The sequence below is a fragment of the Ornithodoros turicata genome, chromosome 8, assembly GCF_037126465.1.
Source record: "Ornithodoros turicata isolate Travis chromosome 8, ASM3712646v1, whole genome shotgun sequence".
NCBI classification, from domain to species: domain Eukaryota; kingdom Metazoa; phylum Arthropoda; class Arachnida; order Ixodida; family Argasidae; genus Ornithodoros; species Ornithodoros turicata.
The window spans coordinates 8,536,557-8,552,683 of record NC_088208.1 but is presented as its reverse complement, the minus strand read 5'-3'; the positions used below and the strand labels follow the sequence as shown (position 1 = coordinate 8,552,683).

The 16,127-nt window shown below is 45.5% G+C and overlaps 1 protein-coding gene across 1 annotated transcript; it reads left to right on the top strand.

Annotated features, from left to right (window-relative positions):
* The first annotated feature begins 1,930 nt into the window (after positions 1-1,930).
* On the top strand, positions 1,931-3,163 carry LOC135367484 (uncharacterized protein K02A2.6-like). Its single transcript, XM_064600788.1, has 3 exons — positions 1,931-2,146; positions 2,189-2,371; positions 2,450-3,163. The coding sequence occupies exons 1-3, from the start codon at positions 1,931-1,933 to the stop codon at positions 3,161-3,163; spliced, it is 1,113 nt and encodes a 370-aa protein (XP_064456858.1).
* Positions 3,164-16,127: the final 12,964 nt, after the last annotated feature.

Sequence of the window (16,127 nt, the reverse complement as noted above, 5' to 3'; positions counted from 1 at the left end):
ATTATTTGAAGCTGAGTACCAGTGTCAATGCATGGAGCTCCGGGGCAGTAAATGACGTGATGACGCGATGTAGCCGAACTACCAAGTGATAGCCGAACTACGAATAGCAGAAAGCTAATTAAACTGAAAAAAGAAGACATTCTGTTCCAAGGGGAGACACATGATGACTGTCCTGGTTGCTGACGTCGGCTGTTGTATCATAGTCATATCTGTTGAAGTGCATGATGTGAATAAACACGTATAGTTGAAAGTTTGCACCCCAACAACACACTGTCATCCGACGGATAACGTAAGACCATCATGCGTGGACGGGGGTGACATCATCAGGACGGTGAATGCTGATCCTCATGTCATCCACAACATGTCATTTTGGCACTATATAGCGTCCCCATGGTATCCTCAGATCATCCACAGGTCCTACGTGAGGACAACTTGAGAACAGTGCTGGAGCATTTCTAGGATGCACCATTTTTTTAAATATTCATATCCCTTTTCCAGTGTGCACCCTTATAAAATAGCCCCCAACTCGTCAGAGAACTCATATCAATGTTGTTTTTCTTTATTATTGCACAGAAAACAGTTGCATACTGACTTTTCGCAGAGCACAGAAGCAACGCTGTGTTATAGCACCTATGAAAATGGTTGCATAAATTTGTGATGGAAGTCTAAATGTAGTCAACATGTGACATGCTTTTTGACGTCAAACGGCAGACGTCTACTGCGAAATATCTCGGCCATTTCACGTAGACCACCCCTTCTTAGACGACTAAATAATGTATAGCGTTATGGAAAGCTTGTAGACGTCTAAATTTATCGGTATCCCTAAAATCTCTAGTTAGGCCATTTTTTGGACGTATACTAGCGCACCATGTGTTATCTGCAAATGACCCGAAACCGAAAAAGCGCCTCTGCGGAGCGCATCACCCTCGCCGACGGAGGTTTGTCTGGCCAGCTCAGCGGCACCTACTCCAATCATCTCTATGGTGTTATGAACGATTGATACCGAGCGCTGTATCAGTAGGCCGGTCACGTGTGTGACCTTTACTCCTCATCGTGCGTTGGTGGGAGCCCTTAAAAGAGGGCACAAGAAAAATAAAGGATCGTTCTTCGCCTGGCACTCCAGCACGTCGTTAAAACGTTAAAGTTTATGGAAGCGATAACCAACCTTCTACCATTTACTGATGTGCCAGGCGTGAGTCGGTTCCTCGGAATGGTTACGCACATGAGTAGGTTCCTACCCAGCTTGGCTGAAAAGACCGTGCCTTGAAGGACACTTTTGCGCAAAGACACCGCCTGTTCTTGGGGCCCAGATCAGCAAAGGGCGTCAAAATCAAAGAACTAATAGCGTCAGCGAAGTGTACGGCGAGGTACGATCCTAACTTCCCAACAGTGCTATCGGCTGATTCGTCTTCATACGGCCTGGGGGCCGTCCTGGCACAGACACAGCCAAATAGAGAAAAGCGTCCAGTAGCCTTCGCGTCCCGGCACTACACTCTTAAAAATGAACTTCACCGCATAGCACGCTCCTAGCCAACCACCATCTCGAATGACATCGTTATCTGCCCTGATTCGTTGAAAACGGGAGGCGTACGGCTTTTTGTGACACTTATGCTGTTCATAATTGTCACAAAAAAGGCGTACACCTCCCGTTTTCAACAAATCAGGGCAGATAACGATATCATTCGAGATTATGGTTGGCTAGGAGCGTGCTATGCGGTGAAGTTCATTTTTAAGAGTGTAACTCCGACTGAAGTCCGATATGCTCACACTGAAAAGGAGACACACACTCGCACTGACCTGGGCAGCAGAAAGGTTCCAAGAATATCTTTGTGGACTGCATGCGACCATCGAGACAAACCACCAGCCTTTGGTTACTTTGCTGGGAAAGTCATCGCTATATTGCTTGCAACCACATATAAAGCGATACAGAATGCGCTTGATGCGTTTCAAGTTCGACGTCGTCTACGTGCCTGGAAGGGAGCTCATCACTCCGGATGTACTGTCTAGGGTGCCTTTGAAAAGTCTCAAGGTGGTCCAGCCAACTCTGACTGCAGCAGACATGGAAAAGTTTGTCGTCGCATCAAATAGCGGAATGCACGCAAGCGATCAACTACTCAAGATCAGGCAGGCACAAGAGTCCGACGACGTATGCTGAAACGCTATTCTGAAACTGTACTGCGAAACCCAGTGGCCACCAAAACACTCCATTCCCTTGAAGATTACGCCCTACTGGCAGGAGAGCGGTTCAATAACGTGCTGTGATGGCTTGCTCCTAAATGGAACACGTCTAACCGTACCCGAGGCGTTGAAGGTCAGCTTCCTCAATTTTCTGCACGACGGACATCAAGGCATTGGGAGGACACGAGCAAAGGCAAGAGACTCCGTATGGTGGCCAGGACTAAGCAATCAAATATCAACGATGATAAGTAAGTGCTATACATGTGCACAGTTCCGTTCACAAGTAGCTGAGTCAGTTATTCCTTTGGAAATTCCCGAGTACCCCTGGCAAAAAGTCCGCGCGAATCTCTTCGATCTTCGAGAAAGAACTTCTCTGCTGGTTGTGGATTACTTATTGCGCTACCCGGAGATTGCGTACATTGAGAAAACAACGTCAGCTTGGGTGATTCAAGAGATGAAAAGTATTTTTGCCCGGCATGGCATAGCGGAGTGCCTTATCACTGATAACGGGCCACAGTTTGTGAACAGAGCGTTTTCAGATTTTGCGCAGCACTATGGCTTCGCCCATACAACGTCAAATCCCCGGTACCCACAGGCAGAACGGATGGTCAAGACCATCAAGCGACCGCTGGAAAAAGCCGAGGATGCCTACCTCGCTCTCTTCGCCTACAGAAGCACGTCAGGACCCGTCGAGAGCAGCCCAGCGGAGATTTTGATGGGCAGGAGGCTTCGCACGCGAGTCCCGTTACATCAGAAGCTACTTTTGACAACTACAAGAGTTTTTTCAAGCCATCGTCAGAGAGACAAGAAGTTTCGTCAAAAGCAGTCGCTGCAGTTCAACAGAAGGCATGCAGCGACGAAGCTACCACCCTTAAATCCTGGAGAGGCTGTGTTGGTAAAGCATTTGCAGCGAAGCGCACAGTTCAGCAGAAAGCCCGAACTCCTCGGTCCTATTTCATCCGAACTTCGGACAACTATACCTTAAGGAGAAACAGTCCTTGGTCCTTTGTTTCACTTGGTCCTTGGTTCCACTACACCACATGGCATCGAACTCCGTGAGTGTTGCTTCACAGCCAAGAGGCATCTTAGACACTGGTGAGCGTCCTACACCTGACGTGGTCCTTATGGACTACCCTACACGTGCGGCAACAGAACAACCGGACAGTCAACCGGAGTCTCCGCGGAGAGCGCAACTTTGCCCGACTCTTAGTGGCAGCGGACCTGTAGCAACGACGACAACAAGATACGGACGGAAAGTGTACCGACCCGTAAGGTTTGGAGTCGACGATTGAATGTCTGCTGTGACCATGGAACGTTTTTGGACAGCTTTTGTGAGACGTCGTCACTTTGTATACTTTAGGTCATGGACAGATCACCATGATGTTGTTAGCATGAATTTTGTGTGTTTTGCTTTCTAGAATAACGGGGACGTGGTGTTATCAACGACTGATACCGAGCGCTGTTTCAGTAGGCCGATCACGTGTGTGTCCTTGATCGTGCGTTGGTGGGAGCCCTTAAAAGGGGGCACAAGAAAAATAAAGAATCATTCTTGGGGCCCTGTCCTCGTCAAAACAAATCGAGCTCGATTACTTTACGTCACAAGCTGTAGGGCCGCCACGAAATACCCCGCCCTTAAATCTATATATATATATATATATATACCTATTATCTATATATAATACTGGTTTTCCTCTTTGTTTCTTTTCGCTTTTTCCCCCTTGTTGTCTGACAAACATGCGCTGACATGCCTGGGCCTGTTCTGACATGCTTTTCTTCTACATGTAGTTATTTTCTTTTTGTACAAGGAATAATCTTGACGATGACGATAGTGCTGCCTTGAATAGAAGTAGAGCTATTCTTAATAATTTTGCGATTCATTTAGTTCAGAGAGTAAGCGCGGGAGGGACAGGTGTGTGACTTTATTCAGGAGGAACAAAGCGTCATTATTCAGTTAGGTGCATGGCTCTTGGCTGGGATGGACATGTCTTGCTGAACCTTTTCTTTTTTTTCCTGTAGAGTAAGACTTTGGGAATGAAATGCTACAATCTCCTCTTGTCTATGGTGTTTTTCTGCAATAGTTCCCTATGCAATCATTACAGTAGAATAAAGGAAATAATCTAGGGATAGTGATTCAATAAATAACAGGTCCCCTGTCTACAGTGTAAGCGTCCTTGAGCCACGCACCTGCATCGACGTCACGACCAATGAGAACAGCCTGCAGGGGGCGCAAGGATTCACTTCTCTCTTGGACACTGGCGGGTCTGGACACGTCAATTCTGCTCCTAGCAATTGCGTTGGCCGTCAGTGGAAGAGCTTAGTTTCGCTGGGGTTCTGTCTGCCTCTGATGGGGTGCGGATGTGTAGTTCGTCACTGGTGAATGGTGTTCGACGATGCAGGTGGATTTTGTGACGAGCGGATTTCCAATGGGGGAATGCTGTGAACGTGAAAAATGATGATGAGTGTCTTTTCACTCTGTTCAAGTGTTTGTTTTCCTCTGTTGCCCAGCAGTCGTGCAATTTGTCCTGATGTATTCTGACATGCCCCGATATGCATGCTTTCCTTTGTTGACGCTTTGTATTTTTTTCTTTTTTGACAAGGAACATTGTTGTCTTGACGATAGTGCTGCCCTGAGTTCTGCGCTCCTTGTTACCCGTACTCTGTGTTGATTTGTTGAGTGCCTAGTCCTCTTATTAGCCGTCGATGGAGTTACATGTTAGCATATTTTGGACCGGCCGGGACAGTAGAGCAGTACAGTGCTCGATGTCAGCTCCAGAACCAGTACATTTTATGGGCTTAGTACTTGGATTGGCACATGTATATGGTTTTCCGTGGAAGTATAATTACTTCCAGTTCCAGTTGTCTATTTCATGACCTTTGCTGTCCCTCTACATTCCACCTACTGCATGAAAGCAACTAGGCGAAATGCCAAAATGAGAAGCCACTTTTTTAAATAGCTAGCAAGTGATCGAGCCATGTGCGCTTGTCCATGTGAGCTACGGTTCCTGGATTTGTTTATAAAAGCCTTTGACTTGTCTGGCTTAAGATTTTCGAAATGTAGTGGAAAGCTAGGCTCGCGACGTGTTACGAAATAAAAACTTTACAGAATTTGATTGGTAAAGCAGCAACAATAACAACAACATATATATATATATATATATATATATACAGGTTGTCCACGCTAAGTGTGAACAGATTTTTTTAAAAATATATATAACACTTTTTTCCAAGATGAAATCAATTGCAATATAGCATATGCTAAAGGGCACTCCCTAGCAGGGCATTGGCAAAGTCCAAAGGCAATGTCTTAATTAACTTTCATTAATTAACTTTTTAATTATAAAAGCTACAAAGTTGTCCCAATGAGAACATCTGTTCCTTTCGGTCACCTGATATCGTAGCCGTTTTCAGAACAAAAATCCGTTTGATAGATCACCCGCAAAACAATTCGTGAAGGAACGCCATTTTTTCTTTATTTTGTTCATTGCGCTTCTTAGAAGACGCGTCTTTCTTTCACCCCCAATGTGAGAGGGAGAAAGAGCACACTATCGCCTCTCGCGTCCTGGAAAAAGATTAAAAGGAAACAGAAAATGCAACCAGAGATAAGGCCAGTTCCGATAGAGTCACCCGATACATTTGTTTTTGTTTTGTTTCCGCAAGTTAAAGCTCATCTTCGACGCGTGAGGCGGCACTGTGCTCCTTCCCCCTCTCCCGTTGGGGATGAAGGAAATACGCGTCTTCTAAGAAGCGCAATGAACAAAATAAAGAAAAAAATGGCGTTCCTTCACGAACTTTTTGCGGGCGATCTATCGAACGGATTTTTGTTCTGAAAACGGCTAAAATATCAGGTGACCGAAAGGAACAGATGTTCTCATTGGGACAACTTTGTAGCTTTTATTATTAAAAAGTTAATTAATGAAAGTATTTAAAGTATTAAGTAAGTAATTAAAGACTTTGCTAATGCCCTGCTAGGGAGTGCCCTTCAGCATATGCTATATTGCAATTGATTTCATCTTGGAAAAAGTGTTATATATATTTTTAAGAAATCTGTTCACACTTAGCGTGGACACCCTGTATATATATATATATTCTGATGATGAAGTCTGGAGGTTTTCCACTCTAGGAGTGGAACGCTACCCCATTGCTCGGTAGTCTGATATGACTGGTGACAATGATGAGTGATGACGTTGAGAGATGACGGGAATGATCGGAGCGGCGATGGCGATGCTGAACGTGATCGTGATGGTGGGAATGTCCGAGAGCGCTGCTGGGGTCATAATGAGTCCTTTAGGCCTGTCGCCTCAAAAACGCCAACTACATGGATTGGTAAAGCAACCGAAACCTTTCACCAGGAATGTCAGCTGAACCGTTTCGCTTTCCGATTTATTTCAGTATCAATATCCTATGGATGATGTGTTTCGTCCGTAATATGTACGCTAAGGGCTTCAAGTGACATAAACAGAGTCCACATAAATGTCTGACGGATATCTGTAGGGACGATAAAGGGACGACAAAGGGATGTTTTTGTATGCGTTACTTTACGTGTTTTGGGGCATTTATGTCGAATTTCGAAATAAAAGAGAACAACAGCACAAGATAAAGTCGGTCATTCGACCTGAGATCAGCCAGAGGTGTAGATTGACCCACTTAGATTTCGCTTAAAAGGAATTGCATGCACACTATTGTAGGTGTGTAGGTATAGGATATAAACTTTTTCGCAATATTTTGTTTTCTTGAGCATTGAGGGCGCCTCAAACTTGGCCCAACCATGAAAAAGTGTTGTAAGTTCCGCACGTTCTTCTGACACATACAGACGGCATCCGCGCTTTCCTTGTCTGGTGTTATAGAGGAAGGGTCCACCTAGCTTCCCGAAGAGCATATGGAACGAGAACGGTGATGTCGTAAGACCTCAAGGACAGAGAACGTTTTCGGCCAAGTTCACGATTTTTTTAAGTTAGCATTCTCTCAGGAGCCCGAGGTTATTTATGCTCACAAACTACAAAATGAAAATTCCCTTCGCGTAAAAACATGAAGCTGATCTGTATTCATTGTTTAACTAAGCGACAAAGATTATCGACTATTCGTAAAAAATAACACTTTTCAGGTAGTATTTTCACATACCTGACGTCGTCTAGGAAATGAAAGAAATTAAATTATTGAAGAAATGAATGAAGGAATGAAAGAAAGAAATGAAAGGGGGGAAAGGTGCCATTTGTAGAACAGACCCTCTCCTATACCAAGTGAAAATCTAGGTGTTTTTTTTCCTTGAATGAGAAAAAAAAATATCGTCACCATACCCCGCTGCAGAGCAGTCGTTAGTTGAGGTCGTCTAGCAAGTAAAAAATGATGCCTTTGTGGCCTTTGTGCCTTTGTGGCCAGAGGGCTACAGTTCTTCCATGAGAGCGGCAACTTGAAGGAAGGCAAAGTGGGAGCGAACAGTTGGCCCTAATGCGCAGGGGTGCTCCATGGTCCGTGGTCCATGGTCCATGGTCCATGATAATATGGTCCAGGAAGTCAAGATTGCCGTCTAAACACCCGTCGTTCGCACGTGTCGCTCGGTCTGTGGAACTGGTAATGTGGCGAATCGTAGCTGGGGGCATGGAAAGTTGATTAAGAAAAACACACACGAATACACCGACTTAACACAACAATTCAACCATTTACTGCAGTTAAGTCGGTGCATTTGTGTGTTTTTCTTAATATGTCTTCCCCCGGCTTTTGGAACATTTTTGCATGGAAAGTTGGATACATCACCCTGTTCGTGTTATCCGCCTATGCCAGAACACATGTGTGAAGGCGACCGTAGGCCACGCAACCCGTGGCAACCGAGTCATTCCATGGCACCATTGCTGGCGGGCAATGACGGAAACGAAATGAGAGGGCCTATTGTTGTTGGAGAGTGCGATGGACACGGCTATGCGGTTACGGTAGGATCATCCGGTGTACTTTTTCCCCTAAATATCGAGCAACATGGGAATTATAGCTACCACCGGAGCCAAATAGCAGCGAATGCCCATGTTTCCTGTGGGCTGAAGGGCTGCTTTTGAGTGAGTCTAACATCCAGCACCTAACACGGTAGCCCAAAGCAGACTTCAGGGACAACAATGTGGCACAGATCCCTGAAGAAGTCGATGAAATGCGGTGCCACAGGCGAGAACACCAAAGTATGGACTCCTCCGGTATGCCCTATCAATCGTTCTGTGTTGTATTTGAATGACTGGCCTTTGAACCCTATTTGAATATCGATATACTTACACACTTTCTTGAATTCTCTGCAAATGTTAGTTCCCTCTGTTTTGTGCAGTGATGTGTTACCATTACGTGTACCATCGCACAATATACGAGGAGGGAAACGTGTGGCACAGTGAGACGAAAAGTCATGTCGACTTTCGTACTTTTGCACAGGAAATAATACTACGAAAATAATACGAAAATATAGACAGCTAAGAATTGTAACTGTTTGTCCAAGACACGAGTACAGTGTTACAACCCCAGTAGGGCAGTCTGATACCAAGGCCATACGACGCATAAATTGCTGCGGAATCAACTTCGAACGTGTAGCAGGACTCGAGGCGTCTGGTGGCTGGAGCGCACAGTGGGGGTAAGCAAGATGTCAACAATATCGCTCAAATTCAGGAGTGTCATGCCATATCAGGGACATCGGGATCGAACAACAAATTTCGTCTTTTCTTGCTCTGCCTCGGAAAACTAACGTCGTGTTCTCTCGTGGCATTCTCCCCAGACAAAAACCCGGCTTTATGTAGGAGTCGTATTCACCACCCGGAGCACACTGCTTCAGTGTTTCCCGTTTTCTCCCGTAACACCATTGCCCATCACACAGCTATTGGGGTCCGCGCATCTGCACATGGCTGAGCGCGAGCAAACAGCATGCCATCTCTTGATTCTAATAGGCCTCTCTCTGTTTGTAAACAAGTGACGTCATAGTGTTCGACAGCGCCATGAATTTGGCAGAGTTGAACTACGCTCGAAGCTAGAGCCGAACAAAGTCGCCCCCGAAAGCTACCGTCCTGAGGGGATTACGATGGTCCCTGAAAGGGACGCGACCTTCGGTCCTGCTTTTCTTTCAATACGAGGCAGCGAACAAGTGTCCATTTGTAGATCTTAGAGATTTGTTTCGGTTTCAGTCTGTCTACCAACGTCATGATGACGTTTCTCGGGTAGAGGTCTATTCTGAGTGATTCCATTGTTGTCTACTACAGTCATAACGCATCACTATTCAGGTCACTGGATTCAGGTCACTATTCTTCTTTACTACAATGAAATGTCATCAAAATATTTTCTCCTCATTGAAATACATCCGCCAGTACGATCTGCCTATCTGACAACGGCTCCACTGTTTGTAGCGTGAACTGATGAGGATGTCGCATTGTTAGACGGACACAGGTACAGTTTCGCTTTTCTAGGGTTCCCGAACGAGGCAGATATCGGCAATATAACACCGTGCCCCACGCCCTCCTATGTACCTCACGTTCCCCTACATGCCCCGGAAACTTTCTATGAATCGGCGGCGCACAAATGTCCGGCGCTATGTAACTGTTCTTGCGCACCAAACCAGAATAAGTATTATTAGGGAGTGTTAGGAAATCGTAAGGCCCCTCCGATTCCGACTCCGTATCGCTGTCAGTCGATCAGATATGGGCAAGTCGAATGAATTATGCAAATGGCATATCATGTTCCCGGAAACGTTATCGTGAAACTTCTACATTTTTCTACAACTCGCTGTCATGACCGGGCATGATGCAGATCTGAATACCAAGTAGCGCTGATTTTCTTTTAAGCCCTCTCCTGTCCCGTTGTTTTGCCTTACGTATGACGTTTGGGCTTTAGTCGAGAAAATTCGTTTTGGGAGAAACATCGATTCGATTTGAAATCCGAATATAGAATTCCGTGGTTGATTCAGAAATGGTATCGAATGTAGAATCTCACATTCGTCGCTTTGATATTCGTCACATTCGAACTGCCTCAGATTTCAGCACATGCCTCAGATATTGCTGCGTGCATGAGATATCAATATTTATCGATATTCGAGTGCATGACTTTTGTTCCTTCGTAGGAGACAAGCACTACTCAGAGGAGTAAGCATGTTTTCTGCTGTGTGTCCCAACAGAAGTAATTATAGTGTGGGACCAAATCAAAAACCCAATCAAAGCAATCATTGACAGAATTGGATATAATAATTCGTGTTTAACATCTTTATTGTTTTGCGATATACCTATTCAACTGCCTGAACGTTTTGTCATTCGGCTATATTGTGTAAGGAGACGTGGACATTTCTTGAAACACTGTTGGCTCTTCTGGAGAATAACCTCCATGAGCAGCTCTGTCCACGTTATCCAATTTGTCTCTTGCAGCAGGACCGCCCCCATTCTTTCTGTATATAACAGCTGGCTCCACTGCAGTACGCACCCCCTTGTAGAGTCTGTTGAAGGAAGCATCAACGTGTTAAACAGAATCATCAGGGCATCACATGAGGAAACCCCACAGTTGATAAAATTGGCCAACGGAGACTGCTCCGAAAATTTGTCGTCGCGCAAAGAATGATGTCGTTACCTAAATAGACCGGGACGTTTACAGGATGTCCCAGGTAACGTGTCATTGAATTATAACGAAAAAACTACATCACCTAAAATCATGCAGCCAACGGCATTCTTTCTTACCAGGTTTTTGCCACCTCCTGATGTCAATGTCATGTAATGTAAGTTTATATAATTTTTGCGAACTGAACTCGGAAATTTGCCAAGTAAGGGTCAGCTTTTTACCCCACCAATGTGAAGAGCCTGCCGGATTTACTCATATTAATTACAATTGACCATGATATTGAGGAGCCATCCCATCGGAAAAGATAGCCGAACATCATGCTTTTCGGGGCACCAAGAGCTTACTGCTCGACGACTTTTTGAGCGCAATCGTTTTCAGTCCGAGGAAAGGAGGTTGCAAACCCAGCCCGCAGCCGAGACACATGACGAGGAGATCTACTTTCACAGACGCACGTAATTACACCACTAATCAGAATTGTGAAGCCATACAAATGTAGCATCAGGCGTTGTCGTCGTTCACGCTTTAAGGGCAACCTCCATGGAGCGAATGTACAGCGAAAAAGCTGCGAACTTCGCTCAGCGTCGGATGCCCTGCGCGAGGCGTCAAATCTGTGAGCGTCCGCCGCCGATCTGCCTATGCCTAGATATTTTCGCCCAGCGTCCGCGATTCCGGAAGCCTCAACTGCAGATGAACCAATCAAAGTGCTCTTCCGCTACAAATATACGCCAGATCATCTACACGTGGTTGTCGGCTCTCGTGAATCATCTTCATCGTCCTCTTCTTGCAACTGGGTGCTGTCGTCTGCTCGCGCTTTCGCCAACTGCAGCGCTAGAACGTGAGGCATTCTCTGCCAAGAAGCATATTTTCTTTACACAGTAGTGAATATGCCTTTCGGTACGTTTCTGGCCGCATCTTTTCAGACAGTTGTTGGATTTAGTTGCAAAATTTGTGACATTAAATGCAATTTTTCGAGCAACAGATTTCGCTAAGCTTTCACCTTATACCCTGGCAACAGTGACATCACAGCCTGACTTCCCGACGCCGTCCGCTGGTTTTTCGCCCCATGAAGCTAGTGCCGGCGAACAACTGGCGGCGGAACGCGCGTGGCAGTCTGCCGCGCGAACTTCGTTGCAAAAATTCGCTCCATGGAGGTTGCCCTTTAATCGATTTGTATATGATCCGGTAACCGAAATCCTTTTTTTTTGTCGAGGTTCCGGTTCCGGTTAACTGCCGATGGTGGATTGCGGTTACGTTCCGCGGTTCCGGTTCTTGAAAAAAATTGGGTTCCCACAGGTTTTCGGTTTCGTTCCGGTTTCACTCCCTGGCCCCGTACGTGATATGTCCGAGGCGTACTCTAATGTTCGTCGCGCAGACTGTCTTTTATCAGGTTACCTGATATAGGTTTCAATTTCCGCGTGATGTATCTAACTTTACGGCTTTCAGGGCGTGGGACATTGTTAACGTGGCCAGATCACGATACAGTGAACTAGAAGGGGTATAGTGCAGCGAACGGATGGGTAGGACCGATGTCAGAGCAAGAGGCGAAACTATAGCGGCGGCGCTGCTATCGCCACCTACAGCATGCGGGCATGCTTTGCAATGCGTGTTGTCTGCGTCTCAGCAATTTTACAAATTCACATCTATCTTCACTTCTGCTCCGTTGAGAAAAATTACCTATGATTGTAAATATTTGCAATTGCAATAATAACTGCATGTTTATTCTGCGTCTCCTCCTTATTATATCCCTATGGCGTCTCCTTAGCTGTCGATTTCAGCGCCGCAGTTGGGTGTGGTCGCCTCGGTCGTCACGCGTGAAGCTCCGTCGTTCCACAGCCCTCTTTCAGTTCACTGTAACCACGAGAGAGCGGTTTCCCTCGTGCGTAAGTCAAGAACAATGCAACGGATGAAACCCGTTCCTTTGGTATTGCTATAAAGTATAAAGTGAACTAGAAGGGGTATAGTGCAGCGAACGGATGGGCTGTCAGAGCAAGAGGCGAAACTATAGCGGCGGCGCTGCTATCGCCACCTACAGCATGCGGGCATGCTTTGCAATGCGTGTTGTCTGCGACTCAGCAATTTTATGAATTCAGATATTTCTTCACTTCTGTTCCGTTGAGAACAATTACCTATAATTGTAATTATTTGCAATTGCAATAATAACTTCATTTTTATTCTGCGTCTCCTCCTTACTAACTCTATATCGTCTACATAGCCGTCGATTTCAGGGCCGCTGTTGGGTGTGGTTCCGCCATCGTAACGCGGGTAGCTCGGTCGTTCCACTGCCCTCTTCTAGCTCACTGTAACCACGAGAGAGCGGTTTCCCTCGTGCGTAAGTCAAGAACAATGCAACGGATGAAACCCGTTCCTTTGGTATTGCTGTCAGGGTAACGGTATATTTTTACAGTACGCGGAATATTTTTTTCACTTTAGCTTCACCTGTTGGCGATGTGCAATTTTTCAACAGTTCTCTGGGGAATCGATCAGCGCTAACAGAGATTTCGGGAACTTGTGTCTGCGATATGCCGTTCTATTTCCCAACCTACAACTCCTGCTAAAAAAGAAAAAGAAATCCAGTGCATTACGTAGTTCCACGAGCCTTTCAACCACATGTTAAAAAAGACAGCACGTAGCAGTCGACGTTTGGTTAGAGTTCTACTCCACTACGAGTTTTGTGGACATGCCATGTGCACAATGTAGTGTGTGTGCAGCCTCGCAGATCATCACATTTTTTTCTCACATTAAAGGGGCCGTAAGCAGGTTTACAAGGTGAGCATTTCTCTGTGTTGTATTAGTGCAACTTAGGTAGTAAAAGCTCCGTGCAATTACTAGCGCTAAAAACCAAAAGATGCGTGCATACGGATGAAAGATTCACTGAGCTCGTTCGCTTTTTGGCTCCGCCCCGTGCTCTAACTTTACGTCATTTTGACGTGGCGCTTTCCTCACCAATTACGATCAAGCGTCCCACGTAAGGTTTTACTTCGCTTGCGGAAATGGACTAGATGAATGTGAGTCTTATTCCGTTCAAAATCTACACAGCTACAACCTCAAACTGGAAAAGAAATGCGTTCGATTTATATATCACCCGCGCAGCACGGCTTCCGCGCAGTACCACGCAGCACACCGCAAGCGCGAATCAGTATCCGGCCCTACAGTTCCGAAATCTCAGCTTGGTGCGCGATGCGTCATGTTCGTCATCTTCAAATGGTTCCGACGACTGGTAATAATAGTACCATGATGCTACACGTAATGTTTGCCGCGCGGTGTGGCGACATGTTGCACGTGCTTTGAGCCATAATGGTGAGCGTGCTGGTCATGTTACGTCGTGACTAGGAGGTACCCGGGTTCGAGTCGCGTCATATGACAGCAGCCCAATTTTTGACGTTCGCGCCAGCCGAAGACGTTGGAAATGTCATAACGCTGAATTTCGCGCAAAATGTGGTTCCACACAAATGAAGCACTCCGCCTCAGAGCTGATAATGAAAGCCGTTTATTGGCTGGTAGTCTGAAACGTCATGTTCGGAGCTGGCTCCCCCGATTGGACGGCAAAAGGCTACGTAGTCATGTGACGCATGCGTAGTGGAGGCAGGCGCACTGGTTACTCATCTTTGAAATCCTTTATACGGGTCACTGAGCCGGCACGAGCCGAACGAAATGTATATTTGCGTATTATGACCTGCGTTCTTTTATGGGGTACCATTATTTGTGAAATGTTTTGCGGCCTGTTTACGGCCCCATTAACAAGCAGAATGACGTACAAGCAATGACGGTTTCAACTGTTCATTGACACCAGCTTTCATGCATGAAAGCTTGGTGTTGAAAGCTTCACTGCGTTTTCTTTTATTGTGTTTGTGCATCTTGGACGCTGATCAGCCCTTGCCCCCAGCCCACTACCTCATGCCCACACCCGCTTTGGTTTTGCAGTGCTATAACCCTTAGCAATCCCATCTTTGCGGATGTCACGAGGATATGCGCTGATAAAAGGTGATCCATGCCTGTTTTGAGATATAATCAAATGTAACCCGCAAGTTTTGTCACGCCACAGTGGCTTGATTTGCGGTGTTGAAAAATAACCGGGAGCTCCCAACAGTGTAGTCCCGGTATGCTACTCAACACATTATGTGCTGCGAATTTAAAAGAAATATTTTGAATAGTGGACCTGGGCATCGTAGGAAAGTATACGAGATCATTTTCTGGCATTTCTTTTGGCGCGGACTGCCACTTAATATGTTGCAAATAAACCTCATGCTATGGCAACTCACAGTTGTCTGCGATGTAAAGCCACATATTAGTAATTAATTAACTACAACTAACCAGACCAAGATAGTCATGCCAGATAAATGAAGGCTGGAATGTCGTACAATTCGGGGAAATTCCGGAAGAGCTTACGTGCAATGACTGCACGCTTACTAAGTACTATATATAATAAGTACTATCAAAAAAGTGTATTCTATTTTTTTAATCATGACGTCACACGTGGCGGACGCTCTAAAGATTATTACCATCTTAAATATCTTCGTACAGGAGTGAATATGAATGGATGGCTCGCTTTGTCAGCAGCCGCGTAGTTATACTTTAATTATGCGGACTATTATCATGTAGGTTCATTGTCGTGTACAGTGGTCACGCCACAGAATGGTCCGCTCCTGCGGCCCACAGGCAGCTCGAGCGGAATCAAAACCGTCGACTGCGTCCATCCATACTTTTGAAACCCTGCTATTCTTTGCAGGATAATTATTATTCTAGCTAGTATAGTGAGCACACAAACCACCACCATTATAACTGCCATGATCACAAACAAACTTAATCTGCCTCAAGGAAAGTGCATGAAACATAACTTACACCGTGGTAAACGCATCCTTTGTCGTTGCACGATGGACATCCACTGTTCGTTTTGGGAAGAAAAATAAAAAACGGAACATGAAACATTAGCACATTCGTTGTGAATTTTACACGTGGTCATCATTATCATTAGCATCATTCCAGAACTTTTCCCAATCAATCAATCCCACGTGATGTCTGTTTTTTGTACGTATCGTGAGAACATTAAAAGAAGTCCCGGCAATATGTGTTCCCTCAGGTGGTCGAATGGCTTTTATGCGGTTGCGTAGCGAAGCGTATAAGATAGGGGCTTGATACGAAAATACGCCCCCGGCAGATTCTTGGTACGCCCACATGAAATGAAAATACAGAACATGTGAACTTTTAATAGTGCCCCTGCTGGAACTAGGCCAATTCAAAATAACCCAGAAATCTCATTCGGTTTAAGTGGATATCACATTTACAATTCTCATTGAAAGGAGCCAAAATTTCCCATTCCGAATCGACAATTTTGGACAAATACCATATTGAAAACTACTGGAATTTAGTGGGTTTCAAAGAGAAATCACTGTAAA